Source organism: Erpetoichthys calabaricus, chromosome 4 (genome assembly GCF_900747795.2).
Source record: "Erpetoichthys calabaricus chromosome 4, fErpCal1.3, whole genome shotgun sequence".
In the NCBI taxonomy this organism is placed as follows: Eukaryota; Metazoa; Chordata; class Cladistia; order Polypteriformes; family Polypteridae; genus Erpetoichthys; species Erpetoichthys calabaricus.
In genome coordinates this window covers 180942977-180967510 of record NC_041397.2, presented here as the reverse complement: position 1 = coordinate 180967510, position 24534 = coordinate 180942977, and the positions used below count along the sequence as shown (strand labels likewise).

Sequence of the window (24534 nt, the reverse complement as noted above, 5' to 3'; positions counted from 1 at the left end):
GCACTTCTAAGGGCAGAAATTGTCCGTCTCATTGTATTTGTTAATTGCCATCTTCTTGCCATTATCACTGGAATTTACAGGTTTCAAGGGTGGTGTGGTAACAGTCTGTTCCAACTCTGCTTTAAGACAGAGGGAAAAACGGAGGTGTTCTAAAACTTTTGACTAGGGGGCTTTGCCCCCAGCTCGCTTCGCTCGCCAACCCCTGTGTTCGGTTAATAGGATATACAACTTAAAATTTATTTTTTTTTTCATTGGAATTGTTTCAATTTCATTATTTGCACTTTTACTTTAAAGCTTCATTAAAAACAATATTTTTTGGAGACACATTGTGACAACGCAACGTATAACTGCTCACGAGTGAATATTGTTTCTGTTTGTTTAATAAATAATCCGACTTTTTCTAATGTCCGTCTCTTATTGATTGTCATAGCAAAAGCTATTCTCACGGCAAACTGTAAACATTTTAATACGAATGGCATATCATGATCTCCTTTGGTGTGTAATGTTATTCACAGAATATATACATTACCTTTCTTTTCGCCTGTTAAAATTTGCATCACTTCTCCGTGATCATCAATATACACCTGACCGAATTGTGTATTCTTTGAAATTTAACTTGTCGTTGCTTTAACTGTTCCGGGACCACAGATTCTCATAGCATATTGTCCATTATTGTGTAAATCCATGTTTTGTGCATTGAATGATGCGAATGCGAAAAGACTTTGTTGTCTACTCTTTGCCTTTTATTTCTGACCTCCATTTGCCCTGCTATTTTTTCAATTACACCTGTTTGTGATGATTAATCACCTTTTGTTTGCGCTAATGCAATCTTTTCTATATTTTCTTTGATACTGTAGCGACTGACATAATAAAGTGTCACAAAAGTTCTACTTGAACAATCGCCGACTTCCTAACCCCAAACACAATTTTCTAGCACCCTCTCCAACGTCCCCCTTACTGCATCAATCAATACCCCGCTATCAGTCTTCCGTGCTGTACTCCGCCCTCCCCTCAATCGGACCAAACAGTCACTTAAAACCAAAAAGCCCTCAACCTGGCTGGGACGCTACAATACTTTCGAATTTTATTGCTTTCATATTCTGTACCTTTGTCTGCATGTGTATCGCGCCATCGTTTGTCTGAGCCTTTCGAATTCCACTGCTTTCATAATCTCTTATCTGCCTTTTTTTCTCTCCAATGCCTTTGGGTCTCTATTCTCTGTATTGTCCTTATACGCTTTATATGTGCTGAGAGCACATGATCTGTGTGTACTATGTGCTTTTACACGACTGAGTGTTTTTTGATGGGTGTGCTCTTATATGATATCTTTTGTAAGTAGGGCGTGTCTTGCAAGAATCTCATGTTCCACGTCCCCGTGAGACGGCCCTGGGACAATCTCTTGGCACCAAGTCTCATGTTTACGGTCCCCGCGACATGCTCCATTGCAAGTCTCTTTTGTCTCGCGGGTCTTTTAAATGTCTTCTGAGAACTTCCAATAAGATCACGTATCGTCGCTTTACTTTTGAGGTTAGGATTTTTTTATAATAGATTTTATATATCTATACTAATAAAAGGCAAAGCCCTCACTGACTGACTGACTGACTGACTGACTGACTCATCACTAATTCTCCAACTTCCCGTGTAGGTAGAAGGCTGAAATTTGGCAGGCTCATTCCTTACAGCTTACTTACAAAAGTTAGGCAGGTTTCATTTCGAAATTCTAAGCGTAATGGTCATAACTGGAACTTGTTTGACTGACTCACTCATCACTAATTCTCCAACTTCCCGTGTAGGTAGAAGGCTGAAATTTGGCAGGCTCATTCCTTACAGCTTACTTACAAAAGTTAGGCAGATTTCATTTTGAAATTCTACGCGTAATGGTCATAACTGGAACTTGTTTGACTGACTCACTCATCACTAATTCTCCAACTTCCCGTGTAGGTAGAAGGCTGAAATTTGGCAGACTCATTCCTTACAGCTTACTTACAAAAGTTAGGCAGGTTTCATTTCGAAATTCTACGCGTAATGGTCATAACTGGAACCTGTTTTTTGTCCATATACTCTAATGGAGGAGGCGGAGTCACGTATTGCGTCATCACGTATTACGCCTCCTACGTAATCACGTGAACTGAAAACGAGGAAGAGATTTACAGCACAAGTCAAACGCGGGAATGAAGGTAAATGACGTTAATTGTTGACTGTCTTTTAATACTGTGTAATTGTTGAGTGTCTTTTAATACTGTGTAAGCATACATATCAACATGTGCAATTAAACGTGTGCATTTACGGGGTGATTTCTCAGGCTTAAAAGCTCGCCTTTTATTAAAAAGGTAAATACAAACTCTTTTCATTCTGAAGGGCACAAGCCACGTTAGATTTCAGCCGTTAAACGCGCAAAAATGTCAGTACACCAGATAAATAAGCGCAACATATTATCAGTTGTATTGTATGCTTACAATACATATAGAAATGTGTTAATCGTTAACTAATATTATGGGATGGTGTTTTTCGACTCGTGCCTTGATTTAAACGATTGCATGTCTTGGTGGGTTTGCGTACCTTATTGTCAATATCTTTACACCTCTTTTTAAGACTTAATTTAAAAAGGTTTTCTTTTCTTCTTAATTAAAATTTAAAAGCAATACTTCACCGCTGCGAAGCCCCTCTAGCGCTGACATCCGAGGTTCGATTACCGTAAGCGAGTGCAGTGAGTCTGTACGCCTGATGAGCCAAGAATAAGGGGGAAAGCCGTGTCGCGTACTCTTTGCATTATTTGACAGTAAACTATTTTCATCCATTCTATGATCTGCTTCTCACAACTGAAGGCACCGTGGCTGATGTTACCTGACTTGCTGGCCAACCATAAGCGTTACCTGGTAGGTAACCACCCACTCACTTCACTCCCTTACGGGAATCAAACCTCGGATGTCAGCGCTAGAGGTGAAGCCCCTAAAATTGCGCCAAGGTGTGTGGTTCGTTTATTTGACAGCATGTAGATCGGGGTAATTACATTCACGGCATTCGTAGTCTGATTCACAATCTGATTGTATGGGTGGTTACCTACCAGGTAACGCTTATGGTTAGCCAGCAAGTCAGCTCGAAGTGATCACTCGAGTGAAGGCAGCTTCACAAAAAAAACAAATCCTTAACAAACTGTTATTGGTATACTAGCAAAATACCCACGCTTCGCAGCGGAGAAATAGTGTGTTAAAGAGGTTATGAAAAAGTAAAGGAAACATTTTTAAAATAACGTAACATGATTGTCAATGTAATTGTGTTGTCATTGTTATGAGTGTTGCTGTCATATATATATATATATATATATATATATATATATATATATATATACATATATATATATACATACATATATACATATATACACACACACATATATTATATACTAGCAAAATAACCGCGCTTCGCAGCGGAGAAGTAGTGTGTTAAAGAGGTTATGAAAAAGTAAAGGAAACATTTTAAAAATAACGTAACATGATTGTCAATGTAATTGTGTTGTCATTGTTATGAGTGTTGCTGTCATATATATACAGTGGTGTGAAAAACTATTTGCCCCCTTCCTGATTTCTTATTCTTTTGCATGTTTGTCACACAAAATGTTTCTAATCATCAAACACATTTAACCATTAGTCAAATATAACACAAGTAAACACAAAATGCAGTTTGTAAATGGTGGTTTTTATTATTTAGGGAGAAAAAAAAATCCAAACCTACATGGCCCTGTGTGAAAAAGTAATTGCCCCCTGAACCTAATAACTGGTTGGGCCACCCTTAGCAGCAATAACTGCAATCAAGCGTTTGCGATAACTTGCAATGAGTCTTTTACAACGCTCTGGAGGAATTTTGGCCCACTCATCTTTGCAAAATTGTTGTAATTCAGCTTTATTTGAGGGTTTTCTAGCATGAACCGCCTTTTTAAGGTCATGCCATAGCATCTCAATTGGATTCAGGTCAGGACTTTGACTAGGCCACTCCAAAGTCTTCATTTTGTTTTTCTTCAGCCATTCAGAGGTGGATTTGCTGGTGTGTTTTGGGTCATTGTCCTGTTGCAGCACCCAAGATCGCTTCAGCTTGAGTTGACGAACAGATGGCTGGACATTCTCCTTCAGGATTTTTTGGTAGACAGTAGAATTCATGGTTCCATCTATCACAGCAAGCCTTCCAGGTCCTGAAGCAGCAAAACAACCCCAGACCATCACACTACCACCACCATATTTTACTGTTGGTATGATGTTCTTTTTCTGAAATGCTGTGTTCCTTTTACGCCAGATGTAACGGGATATTTGCCTTCCAAAAAGTTCAACTTTTGTCTCATCAGTCCACAAGGTATTTTCCCAAAAGTCTTGGCAATCATTGAGATGTTTCTTAGCAAAATTGAGATGAGCCCTAATGTTCTTTTTGCTTAACAGTGGTTTGCGTCTTGGAAATCTGCCATGCAGGCCGTTTTTGCCCAGTCTCTTTCTTATGGTGGAGTCGTGAACACTGACCTTAATTGAGGCAAGTGAGGCCTGCAGTTCTTTAGACGTTGTCCTGGGGTCTTTTGTGACCTCTCGGATGAGTCGTCTCTGCGCTCTTGGGGTAATTTTGGTCGGCCGGGCCACTCCTGGGAAGGTTCACCACTGTTCCATGTTTTTGCCATTTGTGGATAATGGCTCTCACTGTGGTTCGCTGGAGTCCCAAAGCTTTAGAAATGGCTTTATAACCTTTTACCAGACTGATAGATCTCAATTACTTCTGTTCTCATTTGTTCCTGAATTTCTTTGGATCTTGGCATGATGTCTAGCTTTTGAGGTGCTTTTGGTCTACTTCTCTGTGTCAGGCAGCTCCTATTTAAGTGATTTCTTGATTGAAACAGGTGTGGCAGTAATCAGGCCTGGGGGGTGGCTACGGAAATTGAACTCAGGTGTGATACACCACAGTTAGGTTATTTTTTAACAAGGGGGGCAATTACTTTTTCAAACAGGGCCATGTAGGTTTGGATTTTGTTTCTCCCCAAATAATAAAAACCATCATTTAAAAACTGCATTTGTGTTTACTTGTGTTTATATTTGACTAATGGTTAAATGTGTTTGATGATCAGAAACATTTTGTGTGACAAACATGCAAAAGAATAAGAAATCAGGAAGGGGGCAAATAGTTTTTCACACCACTGTATATATATATATCTATAATAATAAAAGGCAAAGCCCTCACTGACTGACTGACTGACTCACTCACTCACTGACTGACTGACTGACTCATCACTAATTGTCCAACTTCCCGTGTAGGTGGAAGGCTGAAATTTGGCAGGGTCATTCCTTACAGCTTACTTACAAAAGTTAGGCAGGTTTCATTTCAAAATTATACGCGTAATGGTCATAACTGGAACCTCTTTTTTGTCCATATACTGTAATGGAAGGCAGCAAGATGGCCGTAGGAGACTGAGTTGCGTGTCGCGTCATCACGCCTCCCACGTAATCACGTGAACTGACTGTGAACTCAGTACGTAGAAAAGAAGGAGGAGCCCCAAAGAGCGCTGAAGAAAACACTCATTACACAATTGACAAGGCAGCGAAACAATAAGAAGCGAGTGAGTGACGCATACAAGCATCTTCATAAGACACGAGGTATAAAAAAGCCTAAAGTCTAAATTAACTTTATAGAAACGCTCCCGCTGCCGTTTGCAATACCATATTCGCGAGATACAAGTTTAATGAGAAGACACGAGGTATAAAAAAGCACGGTATAAACCTAACCTTAAATTAACTTTATAGAAACGCTCCCGCTGCCGTTTGCAATGCCATATTCGCGAGATACAAGTTTAATGAGAAGACACGAGGTATAAACGAGAGTTTGCATCACTTTGTAACAGAGTTAAAATTGCTGTAGCGAGAAACTTTTAACTGCCGGGTCTTAGCTAACATTAAATAAACCCGCGGACATCGCAACATCACACAAGAGAGCGGCTCACGTGAAGTGACTGAACGCAGCAGGAGTGATCACTTCCATGAATCAAACCTGTTCAAAAAACACATTACACAATTGATAAAGTAGGAAAAGAATATGAAACAAAGCACGGTATAAACCGTAACTTCAAATTAAGTTTATAGAAACGCTGCCGTTTGCAATACCATATTCGCCCCTGCGAAGCGCGGTGATTTTGCTATATATATTAAACTATTTCAACCATTGTATGATCTGCTTTTCGCAACTGAAAGAGGGCACCGTGGCAGAAGTTAGCCGACTTGCTCACCAACCACAAGCGTTACCTGGTAGGTAACCACCCATACAATCAGATTGTGAATCAGACTACGAATGCCTGCAATGTAATTACCCCGATCTACATGCTGTCAAATGAACGAACCACACGCCGTAGCACAACGTTAGGGGCTTTGCCTCTACGTCCGAGGATCGATTCCAGTAAGGGAGTGCAGTGACTGTGTACTCCTAATGAGCCCACAATTACGGTGAAACACGTGTCGCATACTATGCATCTTCAAAGCACGGTGTAAACAGTAAGTTTAAATTGAGTTTATAGAAACGCTCCCGCTGCCGTTTGCAATACCATATTAGATGACTTTGTAACAGAGTTAAAATTGCTGGAGCGATAAATTTTTAACTGCCGGGTCATGTCGCGTGTTCTTGGGTAGGTACACCAAAAAATGTATACATTTATGCATGTAATGGGCAAACAAAAAATGTACTATACCCGAAAGCACTACAGTAGTACTCAATGTATCTTTACTTCTTAAATGTTAATGTTTTACTGTTTAATAATTTATACGCTTCTTATATGTTATTCAGATTCTTTTATCAAAATACCAGTAACAGCGCACTGCACGATAACGTGGAGTGAATATACTTGACATGACCATTCATAGTATTTATCCTCTTTCTCTGTACGTTTACCATTCGTTTGCTCAGAGGTTGATGACCTTGCTGCTTAATGAGCAGCTCTTCACCCTAGCGTCCCGCTGCTTCTCTTCTTTCGTCGGCATCTTTTCCCGTTAAAACTGATTTTTTTTAAAACTTAGTATGTTTTCTTTAATTTTTCAGTTAAGCTGGCACTTAAGTCTTCAATCTGCCTCAAGAATGATTAGCGGAGGTGGTAGACAATGAAAACGTCAGCCGTACGCATCCGCCACGCACGCACTGGTGCGCGCAGCTGTGAGTTGACTCTACAATAAAATAAAATAAAGATAAAAAGAGCAATAACTTGCAGCACCGCTATTCAATTACACTTGCCTAACGCCTCTCCTAAGGGGAAATACAGTGGGATCTGGGCATCCGTCAAAGCAGCAATCACAAGCCCGATTAGAAAGCGGGAAGCTGTGATTTGTCCTCTCCCTCCCATGTAACAATCGCAGCCCGTGTTGCAACGCACTATGTATGTATATGTATATATGTGTATGTGTGTGTATATGTATGTGTATATATATAGACTATATATATATATATACAGTAATCCCTCCTCCATTGCGGGGGTTGCGTTCCAGAGCCACCCGCGAAATAAGAAAATCCGCGAAGTGGAAACCATATGTTTATATGGTTATTTTTATATTGTCATGCTTGGGTCACAGATTTGCACAGAAACACAGGAGGTTGTAGAGAGACAGGAACATTATTCAAACACTGCAAACAAACATTTGTCTCTTTTTCAAAAGTTTAAACTGTGCTCCATGACAAGACAGAGATGACAGTTCAGTCTCACAATTAAAAGAATGCAAACATATCTTCCTCTTCAAAGGAGCAAACAAATCAATAGGGCTGTTTGGCTTTTAAGTATGCGAAGCACCGCGGCACAAAGCTGTTGAAGGCGGCAGCTTACACCCCCTCCGTCAGGAGCAGAGAGAGAGAGAGATAGATGGAGAGAGACAGATAAAAAAATCAATACGTGCCCTTCGTGCTTTTAAGTATGCGAAGCACCGTTCAGCATGTCGTTTCAGGAAGCAGCTGCAGCTGCACAAAAGATAGCAACGTGAAGATAATCTTTCAGCATTTTTAGACGAGCGTCCATATCGTCTAGGTGTGCGAACAGCCCCCCTGCTCACACCCCCCTACGTCAGCGCAAGAGAGAGAGAGAGAAAGTAAGTTGGGTAGCTTCTCAGCCATCTGCCAATAGCGTCCCTTGTATGAAATCAACTGGGCAAACCAACCGAGGAAGCATGTACCAGAAATTAAAAGACCCATTGTCCACAGAAACCCGCGAAGCAGCGAAAAATCCGCGATATATATTTAAATATGCTTACATATAAAATCCACGATGGAGTGAAGCCGCGAAAGGCTATATATATATAATTGCACTCATTGAGTTATATTCTTCAGGGCAGCCATGCTGTGCAGTATTTTTTTTTAAGTCACAGTTCATGCAGCTGACATATCTATTTCTGATTTGTGCAGAAGGTTCGCACATTTTTCTTCCATCATGAAGATAGAAAAGCCTTCTAAATAGTACTAAATCTTCCATTATTATTATTATTATTTATTCACAAGGTCACATACTCTATGTTTCCTGAGCCTTGGTGGGCCCTTAAATGTTTGCTTTGATTGGTACTGCTGAACATGGGTAATTCTTATGCATTTGGTCTGTACTGTCTTCCCTTACACCAGTGTTTCTCAACTTTTTATGGTCCCGTGAACTAGGTTTGCCTTTTTAAATTCATTAACGACCTACTTCCAGCAAAAGCAAACTGCCCCTTGTAGAAATAAGCACAACTGGACGAATGGTTAAGAGCCCCACTTAGTAAAACATGCTGACTCAGAAACATACAGTACTGTTTATCACTTAGGTGAACCTCTCTGATCCACTGGCAGCCACTGGCATGGTAAGGCATATTTTTCAACGAAGACCAGGCGTGCAGATGCTGCGACTCAGATTGGTTTGTGCTTTTCTGTACAAGCAGTTAAAGCAGGCATAGCAGTGACCCACCCCAGACCCACAGAGCTTCAATTGCAGTGACCTGTATACTTTGTTACTGACATACAGCCAAATGGCCTGTCCCAAATGGAGCCATATGTTGATGCATGACTGTATTTGTATTTAAAGCAAATCTCCAACTGATCATTTCTGTCATGGGTCAAAAAAGTCAAAGATTAGAAAACACCTGGAAAAAAATTAAATCACTAAAGTAAGCAACCCTCTTGATATTGGCATGCTAAATTGTTTCAGGTTTTTCAAAATTATTTAGTAATTTTCTCCAGTTACTTTGCATAAATTAACATTTAAGATTATGAGGCTATAATATTAATACTGTAACTAACATTCTACCTAATTTAGATTAAGTAACAAAAAATTCTAATTCTTAAGTAACAAGTTCTACAGACATAATACTAGGCTAAGACAAAAGGTCTCAATTCATTATACAGCTGAATGGCAGGAAGTGGTCTTAATGGTATATTTTAAAAGCATACTGATCTAATTATTGTTTTAGTTAGTACTAACAGCCTAGCACGAAAAAGCATGAACATTCAAATGTTTAACATATACAGTAAACATTATTTAAAGCAGTTAAATTAATGCAAGTAATTTACACTGGTTGAGTCCAGCTATGGTAGAATGAAACGTTTTCTCAATATTAATTTTACTTTTTAGTAATCATCTAACTGACCTTTATTAGAGATCAAAAGCTTTTTCTCAGTTTTTGTCTGTATTTCTATTCTCAGTTCAGTTCACAGTATCTACCTAGAGTAAAATATTTTGTGATGCTGTTCGATGTATAGAAAAATCACAAAATTCTACTGACCACAATTGGTGTAGCCCATAACGGCAATAACAGGCAGTTCTCGTTGCTTCCTTTGGGACCGAAGAAGAATCCGCTTCTTTCTCAATTTCTCTAAGGCATTTTGGATTTTTAATTCTCTCTCCTTTAGTAGCCGACGTTGGACTTCTATGAATGTCTCCCCTGAATAGGCACAGTTGACAGCAGTATAAACTTTACTAAGAGATAAATAAACATTTTTATTTTTAGTGCAGACCAATATATAGGAGTATAACCAACATTCAATTATAAAACACTGCAATGCTAATCCTTATTTTCATATCACACAATTGGTGGAGAATAAAAACTGAAATGTATATTTCATTCAATCAGTTTTATTCATTTTTTTTACTTGTTCAACATTTAGTTGTTATCTTTAATTCAGATCAAGCCCTCGTCACATTTTTGCACACTCAAAGGTTTCATATATCAAGGATTAAAGAATTAGTTTGGTATTTTTCAAGTGTAAGTTATTTTTTCACAAACATGGTATATATGCATTTGCCACACAAAATTATGTTTTAAGGTTAAGCATTTTTTTTTTAATAAATTTTAAAAAGTATCTTTCCAATGCTAATGGGGCACCACTGGAAAATAAGAACCTAAAAACTGATGAAGTAACAACTAACGGGGATTTGTAAATAATCATTTTATCACATATTCTGCATACTAAGTTTCTATTTGCTCGTGTAAGTTCTTACATAAATAGAGAAGTAAATCAAAGTTTACTTTGGTTTGGTCTAAAGATGATTGCAGAAAAAGATAAATGCTGAGATGGCGTGCACACAGGTCTTCTCTAAAAAATGGATGAATCTCATAATATTGGTGTTTTTTTTGTTCAAAAATGACATGTATATACTGTTTTATAATGTGTATAATAAAATGCAGCTTAGTACTCGATAACTGTCTCTGAGTATTGCTGATATAAGTTTGTGGGGTTTGATTTTCTGGTGATGCACCATGCCCTATTAGCCACTACTGTAAAGTGCCAGTAAAGGGAAAGATATTTTTGTAAATTTATAGAAAACACTTAACTTTAGAACACAATTTCTCATGGCAAATGCATAAATACCATGTTTGTAAAGAAACAACTTTGACTTAAAAAACATCAAACTTATCCTTTAAATTGAGGCAAAATGCCACTTTCCTAATTTACAGGCACACGAGACACTACTAATTCACATTTATCAAACAGAAATAAGTGCTGTAATGCTTTACCAAAATTGTTCTATTGCTATTGTATAGTTAATTCAAAATATTTTAGAAAGAATCATACAAGGGACTAGAACTAAGCTCCATTGAGTTTCCTTTCACATTTTCATCAAAACACCACTCCATTACTTTAGCCAGTTCATGCAGTCAGGTGTGCAGAGGAAACAGAATTTAGTGCCTGCTGTCCTTCTGTTCTATACAGTTCACTTCTGGATGAATCATAAAAATACCAAAATAGTCCATACATTAAAAATAACAAACCTTAATACTGCAAATGTAAAAAAAAAAATTAAAACTTTTCTACCTGAGCCCATGATGTACCGGGATCCACCTCTTTGCTGATCTAAGGCGGACAATTCATTTTTCAAACGAGACCTGTCAATAAAAGCAAATACATAATCAGAAGATTCACAACTACTATGATAATAAATTAACTAGAAATGTCACAATACCAGAACATCTGTACTCAATACCAATATCAGTGAAATTTTATGATAATCGACACCTATTCGACGCCAATAGCAAAAACAGAAATCCCATTCAATGGCTTTTTATTAAAACTACCTACATTATTCAAATACAGTAGATGACATTGTGCCTTTTTTTCTGAAATAGTATATAAAATATAAGTACTAAGCATAACAATAGCTTTAAACTACTGATATAGCTATCATTTAGTTACCCAAGTAAACTCAAAATAAAACCCAAATAAACTAGTCTTGGCATTCATAAGAAAAACATACTGTACAATGCAGGGCTAGAATTTTAATGAGTGAGAAACATGGAGATTTGCCAAGTGTAACAACAAATGGGGGCAACTAATATTCTTTTGGGGATTTCAACATAGGGTTTAAATGGAATGATATCACCATTGTCTATCTGATTTATCTTATGTGCACATTCTAAATTTACTCTCTGACATTTTCTATCAAGTAACTGAAAAATACTTCAAAATCTAGTTTGTCAGATAATTTTTTGCATAACATGTAACATTTCTATTGAAAGATTTATATTTGCACCATTAGCTGGTTAAAAAAACTTGCTGAACAGTAATATTTAACACAAGAATCAAATTAATTGAAATTTAAAAGGCACAAACTCTTGGTGCGTCAGTTCACATCTGTCACAAATTCTCTCCTTGACACACTAAAACACACTAAAGTTTGCTTACTGTGCCAACAGGTGAGTTGAGAATGCAGTAAACATGGCTCTGCACTACATCTGCAGCATTTAAATACCTCATTCTGCTTACGCCAGACTCTTACTTGTGGATTTCAGTTCTGCACTTAACACAAGTACACCAGAGCTGCTCCATAGCAAGCTTCTCATTATGAATCTGGATTATGTCACATCTCTGGATCTCACTTTTTCAGTAACAGACGTCAGACAGTAAAGATTGCCGAACATCAGTCAGGACCCCTGATCATGAGCACAAGGTCCCTCAGGGCTGTGTACTGTCTCCTCTTTCTCTCTCTACATCAATGACTGTACTTCCAGTGTCCCATCTGTTAAACTGTAAACACTCAATTAACTAAAAAGTTCAACTGTCCCAATCAGTGCCGTCACAGTTTTAAAGCCCTGTTATTGAAAGCATTCTTTCTCCATAACAGTCTGATATGGCAATGCATTTGATCACTCAAAACATACACTGCAGTGTGTTATACAGACAGCAAAAAATATTGTACACCTGAAAGTGGACTCCACTGAGTTCCTATAAACATCACAGGTCAGGAAATGTGCTGAAAATATAATCAAATGTAACATCCACTCAGGTGACCAGCTTTTTCAGTTATTACCATCAAGGAAGCATTACTGGTCACTAAGGCAAAACTTACTAGGCATATGACTATGGTTAAACACAGACTGTGATCCAGGCTCTGTCTTTTCCTGATTTCTAAACTCCTCCATCAAATCTAAATTGTGTTTATTTTATAACGACCTACTTTATATTTTACTGGGTAGGACTATAATTCTACATTACTAAATTGTTTTTTATATTTGTGTTTTGTCCAATATATTTTTCACTGCTACTGTATATAAAGTAATGGTCTCATCCATTGAATATTGTATTCTTTAATTGTATTTACCTTATGTGTATGGATGTAAAACTAATAGAAATTCCTAGCAACTATGTTACCTGGCAATAAAGTTCAAGTTCAAATCTCTCTCTACATGTTTCCAAACTTTAAACCCCAGTTCAAAAATGAATGAATGTTTGGACAGACATTTGTACATGTGCTCATTACAATCAGTAATTACTACAATCAGTGCAGTACTACTACCAATACTGTAAAAAGCAAGTACTGTTTCATTTTCAGAATTTTGGTACCAACTTGACATCAGTAGATGTGCTCATTACAATCAGAGAATGAATGTGAAGCCTCCATTCCTTAATAAGAACTTATAATAACTTGCTCAAAACGTTATACCCAAGGTATACAATGCCAAGTAATATTTACTTCACCAAAGCAGTGCTCCCACAAAAGTATGAAAAATACATGCAAAACATCCACTCAGATTTTGAATCTGGGCACAGCTTAGATCAGGAGGATGAAAGAGGGTGTTGGGCAAGCAGCTGCAGCACCTGCTCAAAGTGAAACAGCACAAGCCACATCACCGGAAACAGATTGTTATAGAATCAAAATTGGACATAAAAACACAGTAGGTGCCACACGTGTCACTGGATTGTACAAAAACAGACTGCTGCTCTATGTGCCAGGAGCAAGGTTGTTGCAGTGATCACAAAAATGCAACTGTGGTCTGTGATTATGGTGCTAAGTAGCACAAAATGAATATAATTTGTTATTATTCTATGTTTTGTAGGAAATATTACAAATTAGTTTTAAAAATCTACAGTGTTCAAGGAATAGGTATTCAAAACATTTCCACAGCTATGCTTATTTGTGGCTTGATTTATAAATTCACACACACACGCACACACACAAACAGAGGGGTAGGCAAAAGTAGGTTTACAGCTGTGAGTATGCAAGGGCAGCAATTAGTGCACTGTGTCGCTGTTATATTCTTTTGAGTTAATAAAGTTAATTAAGCTATTAAGTTAATAAAGATATTGTAATAATCATAACCTGCATGTCTTTTTTCATACAAACAACTGCAAGCCTACTTTTGTCCATCCGTGTGTGTGTATATATATGTTACAGACCAAACCCGATTTTAGGACAAACTAGTTTAGACTAAACCAAGCCAGTTTGCGTGAAGTGTGATACGATGAATTGGTTTGGTCTAGGAAAGTACAAGTGCAGGCCAAACTAGTTTAGACTAGGACAAATCAATTTCTCCTGGGAGCTCAACATTGATTTCAGGATAACCTAGTTGGGACTCGGTCCATCCTTTTCGCTTCGGCAGACTGGTTTGGCATAGTCTAAACTAGTTTGTCCTAAAATCGGGTTTGGCCTGTAACATGTCCTAAAATCGGGTTTGGCCTGTAACATGTTTTTATATACTGTATACAGTCCATCCAGTGTGCCACCTATAACATACACAAATAACACACACCAGGGGCCTCATGCATAATGCTGTGCATAGAATTCACACTAAAACATAGGGTACGGACAAAAGTGGAAATGTTCGTACGCACAAAAAATCCAGATGCATAAATCTGTGCATACGCCAATTTCCACGTTCTTCCGCTCCATAAATCCCGGTCAGCGTGAAAAGTAATGCACGTGCCTGCTGCCCCACCCCAAGGATTACGCCTCTTTGCATATGCAAATCTAGATAGATAGATAGATAGATTTTCACGCTAGCTCAATCCCTGGCGTACAGAAGTTCTCCGCTTGGTTTTGCAAACTGATAGATAGATAGATACTTTATTAATCCCAAGGGGAAATTCACATACTCCAGCAGCAGCATATTGATAAAAAACAATATTAAATTAAAGAGTGATAAAACTGCAGGTATAACAGACAATAACTTTGTATAATGTTAACGTTCCCCCCCCCCCCCCCCCCCGAGTAGAACTGAAGAGTTGCATAGTGTGGGGGAGGAACGATCTCCTCAGTCTGTCAGTGGAGCAGGATATTGACAGCAGTCTGTTGCTGAAGCTGCTCCTCTGTCTGGAGAGGATACTGTTTAGTGGATGCAGTGGATTCTCCATTATTGACAGGAGCCTGCTTAGTGCCCATCGCTCTGCCATGGATGTCAAACTGTCCAGCTCCATGCCTACAATAGAGCCTGCCTTCCTCACCAGTTTGTCCAGGCGTGAGGTGTCCCTGTTCTTTTTGCTGCTTCCCCAGCACACCACTGCGTAGAAGAGGGTGCTCACCACAACCGTTAATATAGAACATCTGCAGCATCTTATTGCAGATTTTGAAGGACACCAGCCTTCTAAGGAAGTAAAGTCGGCTCTGTCCTTTCTTACACAGAGCATCAGTATTGGCAGTCCAGTCCAATTTATCATCCAGCTGCACTCCCAGGTATTTATAGGTTTGCACCCTCTGCACACAGTCACCTCTGATGATCATGGGGTCCATAAAGGGCCTGGTCCTCCTAAAATCCACCACCAGCTCCTTGGTTTTGCTGATGTTCAGTTGTAGGTGGTTTGAGTCACACCATTTAACAAAGTCCTTGATTAGGTTCCTATACTCCTCTTCCTGCCCATTCCTGATGCAGCCCACGATAGCAGTGTCGTCAGCGAACTTTTTTTGCACATGGCAGGACTCCAAGTTGTATTGGAAGTCCGATGTATATAGGCTGAACCGGACCAGAGAAAGTACAGTCCCCTGCGGCGCTCCTGTGTTGCTGACCACAATGTCAGACCTGCAGTTCCCAAGATGCACATACTGAGGTCTGTCTGTAAGATAGTCCACGATCCATGCCACCAAGTATGAATCTACTCCCATCTCTGTCAGCTTGTCCCTAAGGAGCATAGGTTGGATGGTGTTGAAGGCGCTACAGAAGTCTAGAAACATAATTCTTACAGCACCACTGCCTCTGTCCAAGTGGGAGAGGGATCGGTGTTGGATGTAGATGATGGCATCCTCCAGTCCCACCTTCTCCTGGTATGCGAACTGCAGAGGGTCGAGGGCGTGGCGGACCTGTGGCCTTAGGTGGTGAAGCAGCAGCCACTCCATGGTCTTCATCACATGTGACGTCAGAGCGACAGGCCGGAGTCGTTCAGCTCACTAGGATGCGATATCTTTGGGACGGGGGTGATGCAAGATGTTTTCCAAAGCCTCGGGACTCTTCCCTATTCCAGGCTCAGGTTCAAGATGCGCTGTAGAGGACTCCCCAGCTCCAAAGCACAGGCCTTCAGCAGTCGTGGCGATACTCCATCCTGACCACTGCTTTGCTGGCACAAAGTCTCCTCAGCTCTCTGCTCACCTGCGCTGCTGTAATTGTGGGTTGGGGGAAACTCTCTCCTATGCTGGTATCAGCATAAGGATGGTTGGAGGGTGCAGTACTCTGAGATGAGAGTGGGTTAGGGTGGTCAAACCTGTTAAAAAAGTTGTTCATCTGGTTTGCTGTCTCCACATCTCTCTTGATGGTGGCACCCTGCTTCGAGCTGCAGCCAGTGATGATCTTCATCCCATCCCACACTTCCTTCATGCTGTTGTCCTGCAACGTCTGCTCCAGCTTTCTCCTGTACTGCTCCTTCGCTGCCCTGAGCTGGACTTGGAGTTCCTTCTGCACGCGCTTGAGCTTATGCTGATCATCGCCTTTAAAAGCCCTCTTCTTCTGGTTCAAACGCCCTTGATGTCACTTGGAATCCATGGCTTGTTGTTAGCATAACAGCGTACTGTTCTTACTGGAACTACAATGTCCATACAGAAGTTGATGTAGTTAGTAGTGCAGTCAACAATCTCCTCAATGTTCTCACTATGTGACCCCTGCAGGATATCCCAGTCCGTAGTTCCAAAGCATTCTCTCAGAGCCTGCTCTGCCTCAGGGGACCACTTCCTTAATCAGTGTGTGGTTGTAGGTAGCTCCCTCACTCTTGATTTGTAGCGAGACTGAAGCAGAACCAGGTTATGATCTGCTTTCCCAAGCGCAGGCAGCGGGGTGGCGCTGTATGCATCTTTAATGTTTGCATACAGTAGGTCAATAGTCCTATTTCCCCGGGTGTTACAATCCACATACTGGGAGAAGGCAGGTAATGTTTTGTCCAGCGTCACATGGTTAAAGTCTCCAGCAATTAGCACAAGTGCCTCGGGGTGCTGCGTTTGCAGTTTAGCAACAGCTGAGTGGATGATGTCACTCACTATCTCCACATCCGCCCGAGGAGGGATGTAAACAGTAACAACAATGACGTTTCCAAACTCTCTGGGCAAGTAATAGGGACGCAAACTTACGGCCAACAGTTCGATGTCCCTGCAGCAAGAGGAGATTTTAACGTTTACATGTCCGGAGTTGCACCATCTTGTATTGACATAGAGTGCGAGTCCACCTCCTTTGTGCTTCCCGCAGGTACTTGCGTCTCTGTCTGCTCTAACTGTGCTAAACCCGGGTAGCTCCACGTTAGCATCTGGGATGTTAGTTGTTAGCCACGTTTCAGTAAAACACAACAAACTGCATTCTCTGTAGGTCCTGACATTTTTCACCAGCGCAGCCAGTTCGTCGATCTTATTTGGTAGCGAGTTCACATTTCCCAGGATCACAGAAGGCACCGAAGGTTTGTATCGCCATTTTCTCTCTAGACGCTTGGCTTTTATCTTAGTGCCTGCTCTGCTGCCACGATACGACCTTCTTACCTTGTCAGGTAAATAGGGGACCACACCGGCTCGGGCATTTGTTCTCAGCGCTTGAAGTTGACTACTTGAATAGACGAGTCTCGGCGTGTAAAAATCCATTTCCAAGTAGTAAAGAGTAGTAAAAAAGTGTAAAAAGGGAACTAGTCCACATAAAAGAAAGTGGTAGGAGTTGACAGTGAAATAGAGAAAAATACAGAAAAAAAGGTAAAAAGATGAAGTCATACACGGAGCTGCTCGAAAGTCTGCCATTCGCGGCATTCTGTGAAAAGACAATGGCAAAAGCCCGGGAGAAAATAGAAGAATTTCAGCAAATACCAAGTGGAGGGTATTGAAAAACGTACCCGAAATAAAAAAGAAGTTGTCAGATATTGAAGTCGCTGTGAAAAGGAAAGTCATTGCCCACTGTCTGAGTGTCATATGAAAGCTTATTAGGGTACAGATAAAAGAAAAAAAGAATAGGGACACCGTGGGGAAAAAAAGCTCGAAATGTCAAATTTAATCTCGAAATTTCCACTTTAATCACGTAGTTTATTTTGTCATTAAAGTAGAACATCATAAACTTCATCTTAAAATTGTTTAATTTACTAGTTTCTCAAATACCATCGTAACTAAAGTAGCACATTAAATGCTTTGTTTTGTATGTGTTCTTCTATGTGCTCTATGTGTGTGAATCACTACATGCTTCTTAAACGGGCTTTCTCTTCCTCCGACAGGACACAGAATCCATTACATTTGTGATATTACAGCTCTCTGAATAATTTAAATACTGAGATGTATACCTGATATCACTTTCATGATGCTAGTAATTAAAGCATGTTATTAAACATGGGAACGCAGTGGCGCAGTGATAGTGACGAGCTGGTGTCCCGTCCAGAGATTGTTCTTCTTGCCTCCCGCAAGATGCTTGCTATGTGACCTTCGATGAAATAATTTATTGCAGCAGTACTGTCTCTTTCAAACATACTAACCCCCAATTCCTGTCCTTTCTTTTCTTTCTCCAAGTAACCAATTGCCACACAACCAGCTCTGTAATTGATGTCAAGTCATCTGTAAGTTTAGAACGCTGATTCTTCATAACTTTTAAAGAACATTAAAACATCTTCATAGTACATGTTTAATTATTCTATCCATACATCCTTCCAGTGCTGCGCCAGCCCCAGCAAGAATACAGCGTGTGGCAGTAACAATCCCTGAATGGAGCGCCAGATTATAGATTATTTAAATGATATTAACATTTTATCTGTATAATGTAATAAACATATTTTGCTGCATTTCATCTCAAAAATGATATCGTCATCATATGTAAATACGCGCTTTATAAAGTGGCTCAGGTTGTGCAATATTATAACTATCGCAAGTTTACAGTGAGGTCATTGTACTAATAAGTACAAACAGTTCTACAAGGAGCGCTTGATGGACTGATTGAGTGTGTTTATAGTTCTTGTGATGAAAGTGTTTCTGAACCACGAGGTCCGTACAAGAAAGGCTCTGAAGCTTTTGCCATATGGGAGCAGTTCAAATAGGCAGCATGGCTGAGGCAGCGTGTGCTAGATGCTGTATACCGATAATTCTCTTTCTGATCATCTGCTGTAGAGCTGTGATTTCACACTCAGATACAGTGATATAAATATTCAGAGTGGTGCAATGAGAGTAATATGGAAAAAGATGATCCGCTGTGGCAACCCCTAACGGGAGCAGATGAAAGAAGAAGAAGGTGCAGTGAGAGTAACAACGCTAAAGCAGCTATGGTATTTGGAATAGTTTGGCCATTCCGTGGACCATTATATTGTTACAGGTTAATTACATTCAGATGCCTTAAGCTAATAAACAATATGCAGTTAATTTCAGTGTATATGATAAAGCCGCCTCAGGGATGTGGATCTAAAAAAACAAAGGGAAACCACACTGGAACAAAAGCACTGCTTTGACCCTGGGTGCAGACCTATAAATACCTGGGAATACAGCTGGATGATAAATTGGACTGGACTGCCAATTGTGATGGTCTGTGCAAGAGAGGACAGAGCCGACTATACTTCCTTAGAAGGCTGGTGTCTTTCAACATCTGCAATAAGATCCTGCAGATGTTCTATTAGATGGTTGTGGCGAGCGCCCTCTTCTACGCGATGGTGTGCTGGGGAGGCAGCAGAAAGAAGAGGGACGTCTCACGCCTGGACAATCTGGTGAGGGAGACAGGCTCTATTGTAGACACGGAGCTGGACAGTTTGACATCTGTGGCAGAGCGATGGGCGCTGAGCAGGCTCCTGTCAATCATGGAGAATCCACTGCATCCACTGAACAGTATCATCTCCAGACAGAGGAGCAGCTTCAGCGACAAACTGCTGTTACTGTCCTGCTCCACTGACAGACTGAGGAGATCGTTCCTCCCCCACACTATGCGACTCTTCAATTCCACTCTCAGGTAACGTTAACATTATACAAAGTTATTGTCTGTTATACCTGCAGTTTTATCACTCTTTAATTTAATATTGTTTTTTATCAATATGCTGCTGCTGGAGTATGTGAATTTCCCCTTGGGATTAATAAAGTATCTATCTATCTATCTATCTGGGTGCCACCAGTTTGCAAAACCAAGCGGAGAACTTCCGTACGCCAGGGATTGAGCTAGCATGAAAATTTGCGTGGCTTTACACCAAGTTTAGTTTTTATACTGTACATTGCGATGTGAGCGCGGAAATGGGTGTACACAACATTTTTGTGCGTATGCACTGTTTATACATGAGGCCCCGGGTCACTAAAGACCCTGGGTATATACTGTAGTAGTGTTTTCTGAAAGACCACATATAGCACACTTAAGAAAGCTCCAAACAAAAAGTGGAGAAATTGGTCATGCCAGCAGACATGCAACTGAGAAAGTGTTGCAAAGCTCTCTGCAGGTGCCCGACACAGTGAGTATGATCTTCTGCAATGGTGGAAATACTTGTATATTCCTGCAACTAGTGCCCCATCTGAAAGGACGTTTGGCACAGGTGGAAATATTGTTATTTGGCATAGACCGGGGTAGGCAATGTCTGTCTTGGAAGAGCTGCAGTTAATTGCTTATTTCAATCTTAAACGGCTGCATTCAGTGGGTTAATGGCTCCTTATTAGCAAGAAGATGTAAATAAAGCGGCCAGCAGTTCTAAATCTAGATTGTTGTTGTGACAGACTGAAAATGATCAGTTTTAGGCTTCAAATCATTTGGATGATACCCTTCAAAAGGAAAAAAATCTACAAAATAAGAACCAAACATTGTAGACTAACAAGCCATAAAATTAAATAAGGTCTGAGACTGGCAATCATTGGTTTCTAATGAAGCAATTGCGTTGGTAAAAAAAAAACCTGCAGCCACTGCGGCTCTCAAGGACCAACTTTGCCTACCCCTGGCATAGACCATCACTTAAGCCCAAGAGTGTAAATAAGCTTGTGTTTCTGTCCTACAGCAGTTTTGTCAAGGTAATTTTTTTATTACAATGTCTGCAAATATTATTAAGATTGTTTTAAAAGAATAGTTTATACTACATAATGTAAATAAAAGCAAATTCTCTTTCTCGAGAGTTTTTTTTTGTCTGGTTAAGTTTTGAAATATTGTGTAAAATCTGCAATACACCTTTTTGACATGAGTACCGGTGCTTGGGAGGCACAGTATTATTATCTTTAACTAACATATATTTAAATATTGATAAATATTGTAATATCATGATGTTGAATTTTGTCAGTGTTGCCCAGGACTCCTTTAGGGAACTTAAAATTTGCTCTGATGACATGCCTGTAGTGTGTTTAGGGAACATACTGGTGTTCAGGGAAACCTGACTTGTCAGTGATTTGATTTTGGTTCTGCACAAATTAATGAGCATGTCCTTCTTCCCACTGATCACAATACTTAGACCTCCACCAATCCTGCAAAACCATCATCTGCTGACATGTAAATTCTAAATACCCAGAACATTTCTTCCAGTCACATTTTTGTGTAAGGTCTTTTGACAATAATGTTGAAACACATCAAGTTATAACCCCAAAACTCTGCTCAGGATTAAGCAGTCTCAGAACATGGTATTGTATGTTATAATTGTATAGTCATGGTACAAATACTTTATATGTAAGCTGCAGTGTCTTAATACTGTACTATCTATCACTGTCAGAAATGTTATATATTTCTATAACCACGGCAATGTAAACCCACAACTAATCAGGCTCTCAACAACCAAATTTTCCCATTCTGTTAAACACAAACTAACAGATGTTTGCACGTAGTCCATAAACTACTTCTGAAAGATTAAACAGGTAGACATAATATGAGATACTAGCCAACCCGTGGCGTACCATACACCGCATAATCAGGCCACTTTTTTAATGATTTTTAAGCACAGGGAGAAAATTAACATTTGAAAAATCGGAAATGTAAGAAATCACCAAGAAAAGTAACATTTCATGTGCCCACCTCCAACTCGTCACCGGAGTCGTTTTCCTCTTTGCAGAGTCCACATGCACTTGTGAGTCACGTAGACTTTTCATTGTTGTTTGTGGTTTTGGCTGCTTTTCTATATATAATCAACTAAGTCACCCGACCATGGTAGTACCGCGGGGGGGTGGAGGGGGGGGGGGGGGGGGGGGCGGTGTGATCAAAGGGCAGGGACGTAACCAGTGCGAGCGTATGACCCGCTAGCCATGTTTTTGAAAGTTTGGCCCTTTGCCTTATTAATTGTCATGGCAAAGGCAAATCTAACAGGAAATTGTCTTCGTGTTAAAATAAAAGGCAAATTATCCGCAACAAACAAACTGTTTTACATGCTGCATACCAACACGTGGCGTAGTATACGCCGCATAATAATGCCGCTTTTTTGATGTTTTTTAAGCAGAGGGAAAAAAATGAACATTTGCAAAATCCGTAACGCTGCTTTCAGTAAGTACAATGCACACGCGTTTAATTTGTTGGCCACTTTTTGCCTGCCGTCTTTTGTGGTTTGGGCTGCTTTTACAGTGTTACCGCTTGTGCATATATTAAATCTTGAAATCCTTCGAGTAACTAATTAACTAACTAACACCCACCCACCCAGCTTGTGTGAAAAAAATGTGCCCGTTCTTTCATCATTTTGTTGCAGCCTATCAAAGACTTGCTGAGCATGTTTTCTAGAGTCAATATACATTGGCTTTTCACGCAGTGCGAGGGCGGGCATTCATCTCGGATTATTACATACAGCTAGTCTGCTAGACTAATCTGGTACATGGCTGGGTTTGAAAAACCGACTTATCCCGGATGAGTTTCACCGACATTAATGATTAGGAATCTGGTTGGAACAAAACTCTGCATCCACAGGGGTTCACCAGGACCGAGTTTGGGAAACAGTGCTGAACATAGACGAAACCGACTCAGGTGAGGAGTGGGGGCGGGCAAAGTAGTTGCAGCTATTGATTATTCAGTGTTGTTTGCCTGGGTGTCTGATCTGCGTCAACTGACATGGCTATTTTCTGCGTGTCCCATGGTTGTCTTCCGGCAGTGTGAATGCTTCGAGAGACAGGGCGTCCTTGTGTGGTTAGTTGTTGCAGTTTGTGACCACCTCGCCGACGTTATCCCGATGTTGGCAAACAAAGCCAACAGCCATGTTACGAAATTTGAGAGCAACAGTTTCGTCAATGACATTTTTCCAAAAAAACCCGACTGATAGAAACAAACAGTTATCTGATGCAGGAATTTCTATAACATTGATTACATCTTGCCTGAAGAAGGGGCCTGAGTTGCCTCGAAAGCTTGCATATTGTAATCTTTTTAGTTAGCCAATAAAAGGTGTCATTGTGCGCGGCTCATTCTCTCACGCTGCCTGTGTGTGTGCCTCTGTCTCTCTCTGGCGCTGCCTCTGTGTGAACCAAGGTTCCACTGAGGTTGATTAATGAAAAGTCAACGTGGCTCAGAGCTGCATGTGGACTGTGGCACAGACAAACAGAAATGACGGCATGTTTTTCGAGGCGTCGCGTCCAAGTTGGTGGGTGTAGCTCTGCAAGTTGCCGTTGTATCCAATGGTCTAAGAGTTGGTGGGCGTGGCTCCTTCCTGCGTGCACCATTGGCGTCTTACTTGTCGGCGGTTTAGTGAATACACGCACCTTCCGGCGTGCTTTCCATGGGTGGCTACTTGTCTTCCGGCTTAGTGAATTATATATATAGATAACTGCTCTGTGACATCATCAATTCCATGTTTAAACAAGAAAAATACTTGCCTTATTAGTGGAATTTCTGCTAAAGCAATCTGCAGTTTTGCTTCTTTAGTTCGTGCATTGCATCGGAAGATGTGAAGAACAATTGTATATCTGTCAAACACCTTGACGCCCCAAGCTTCCTCAAGTTCTTTCTGTTATTATAAAAACACAACAGGTTGTAGGTGAATTTTTGAAGGAAAGGACTTAAAATAATGATGTAACAACATCCACCAATTTCAAAGATATACTTTATTATAAATCTTTTTACAATAAAAACACATTGCTTAAACTGCCCTTGATCACTTTGTTTTGTTCACACAGAGCACTTCTCTAAAATAGTGAATGTAAATAAAACATACAGAAATTGCAAAAGTAATGTTTTTTTGGCTGTCCATAACCATAACTCATTTACAGTGGATTCAGAAAGTATATGGATTTAATTTAAAAAAAATACATTTGCCATTATAACTCATAATGACAAAGTGAAAACTTGTTTTCAGAAAGGTTTGCAAATTTATTAAAAATCAAAACATAAAATTTCTCATTTATATGTGTGTTCAAACCCTTTACTATGGTGCTCCAACTTGTAGTCAGGTGCATCCTTTCTGAAAATGTGTTCACTTTGTCATTATTGATTTCTGAGAATAAACTGGTGGGAAAAATGGCAA

The 24534-nt window shown here is 40.0% G+C and overlaps 1 protein-coding gene across 1 annotated transcript in view; it reads right to left on the bottom strand.

The window, feature by feature from the left end:
• Window positions 1–24534, bottom strand: part of gtpbp6 (GTP binding protein 6 (putative)) — a 57296-nt gene that overhangs the window by 15308 nt on the left and 17454 nt on the right. Inside the window, exons 4-6 of the mRNA XM_028799999.2 lie at window positions 23888–24018; window positions 11272–11342; window positions 9741–9899 (exon numbers count right to left, since the gene is read on the bottom strand). Coding sequence (XP_028655832.2) covers window positions 9741–9899; window positions 11272–11342; window positions 23888–24018 — 361 coding nt within the window. The remainder of the gene's footprint in view (window positions 1–9740; window positions 9900–11271; window positions 11343–23887; window positions 24019–24534) is intronic.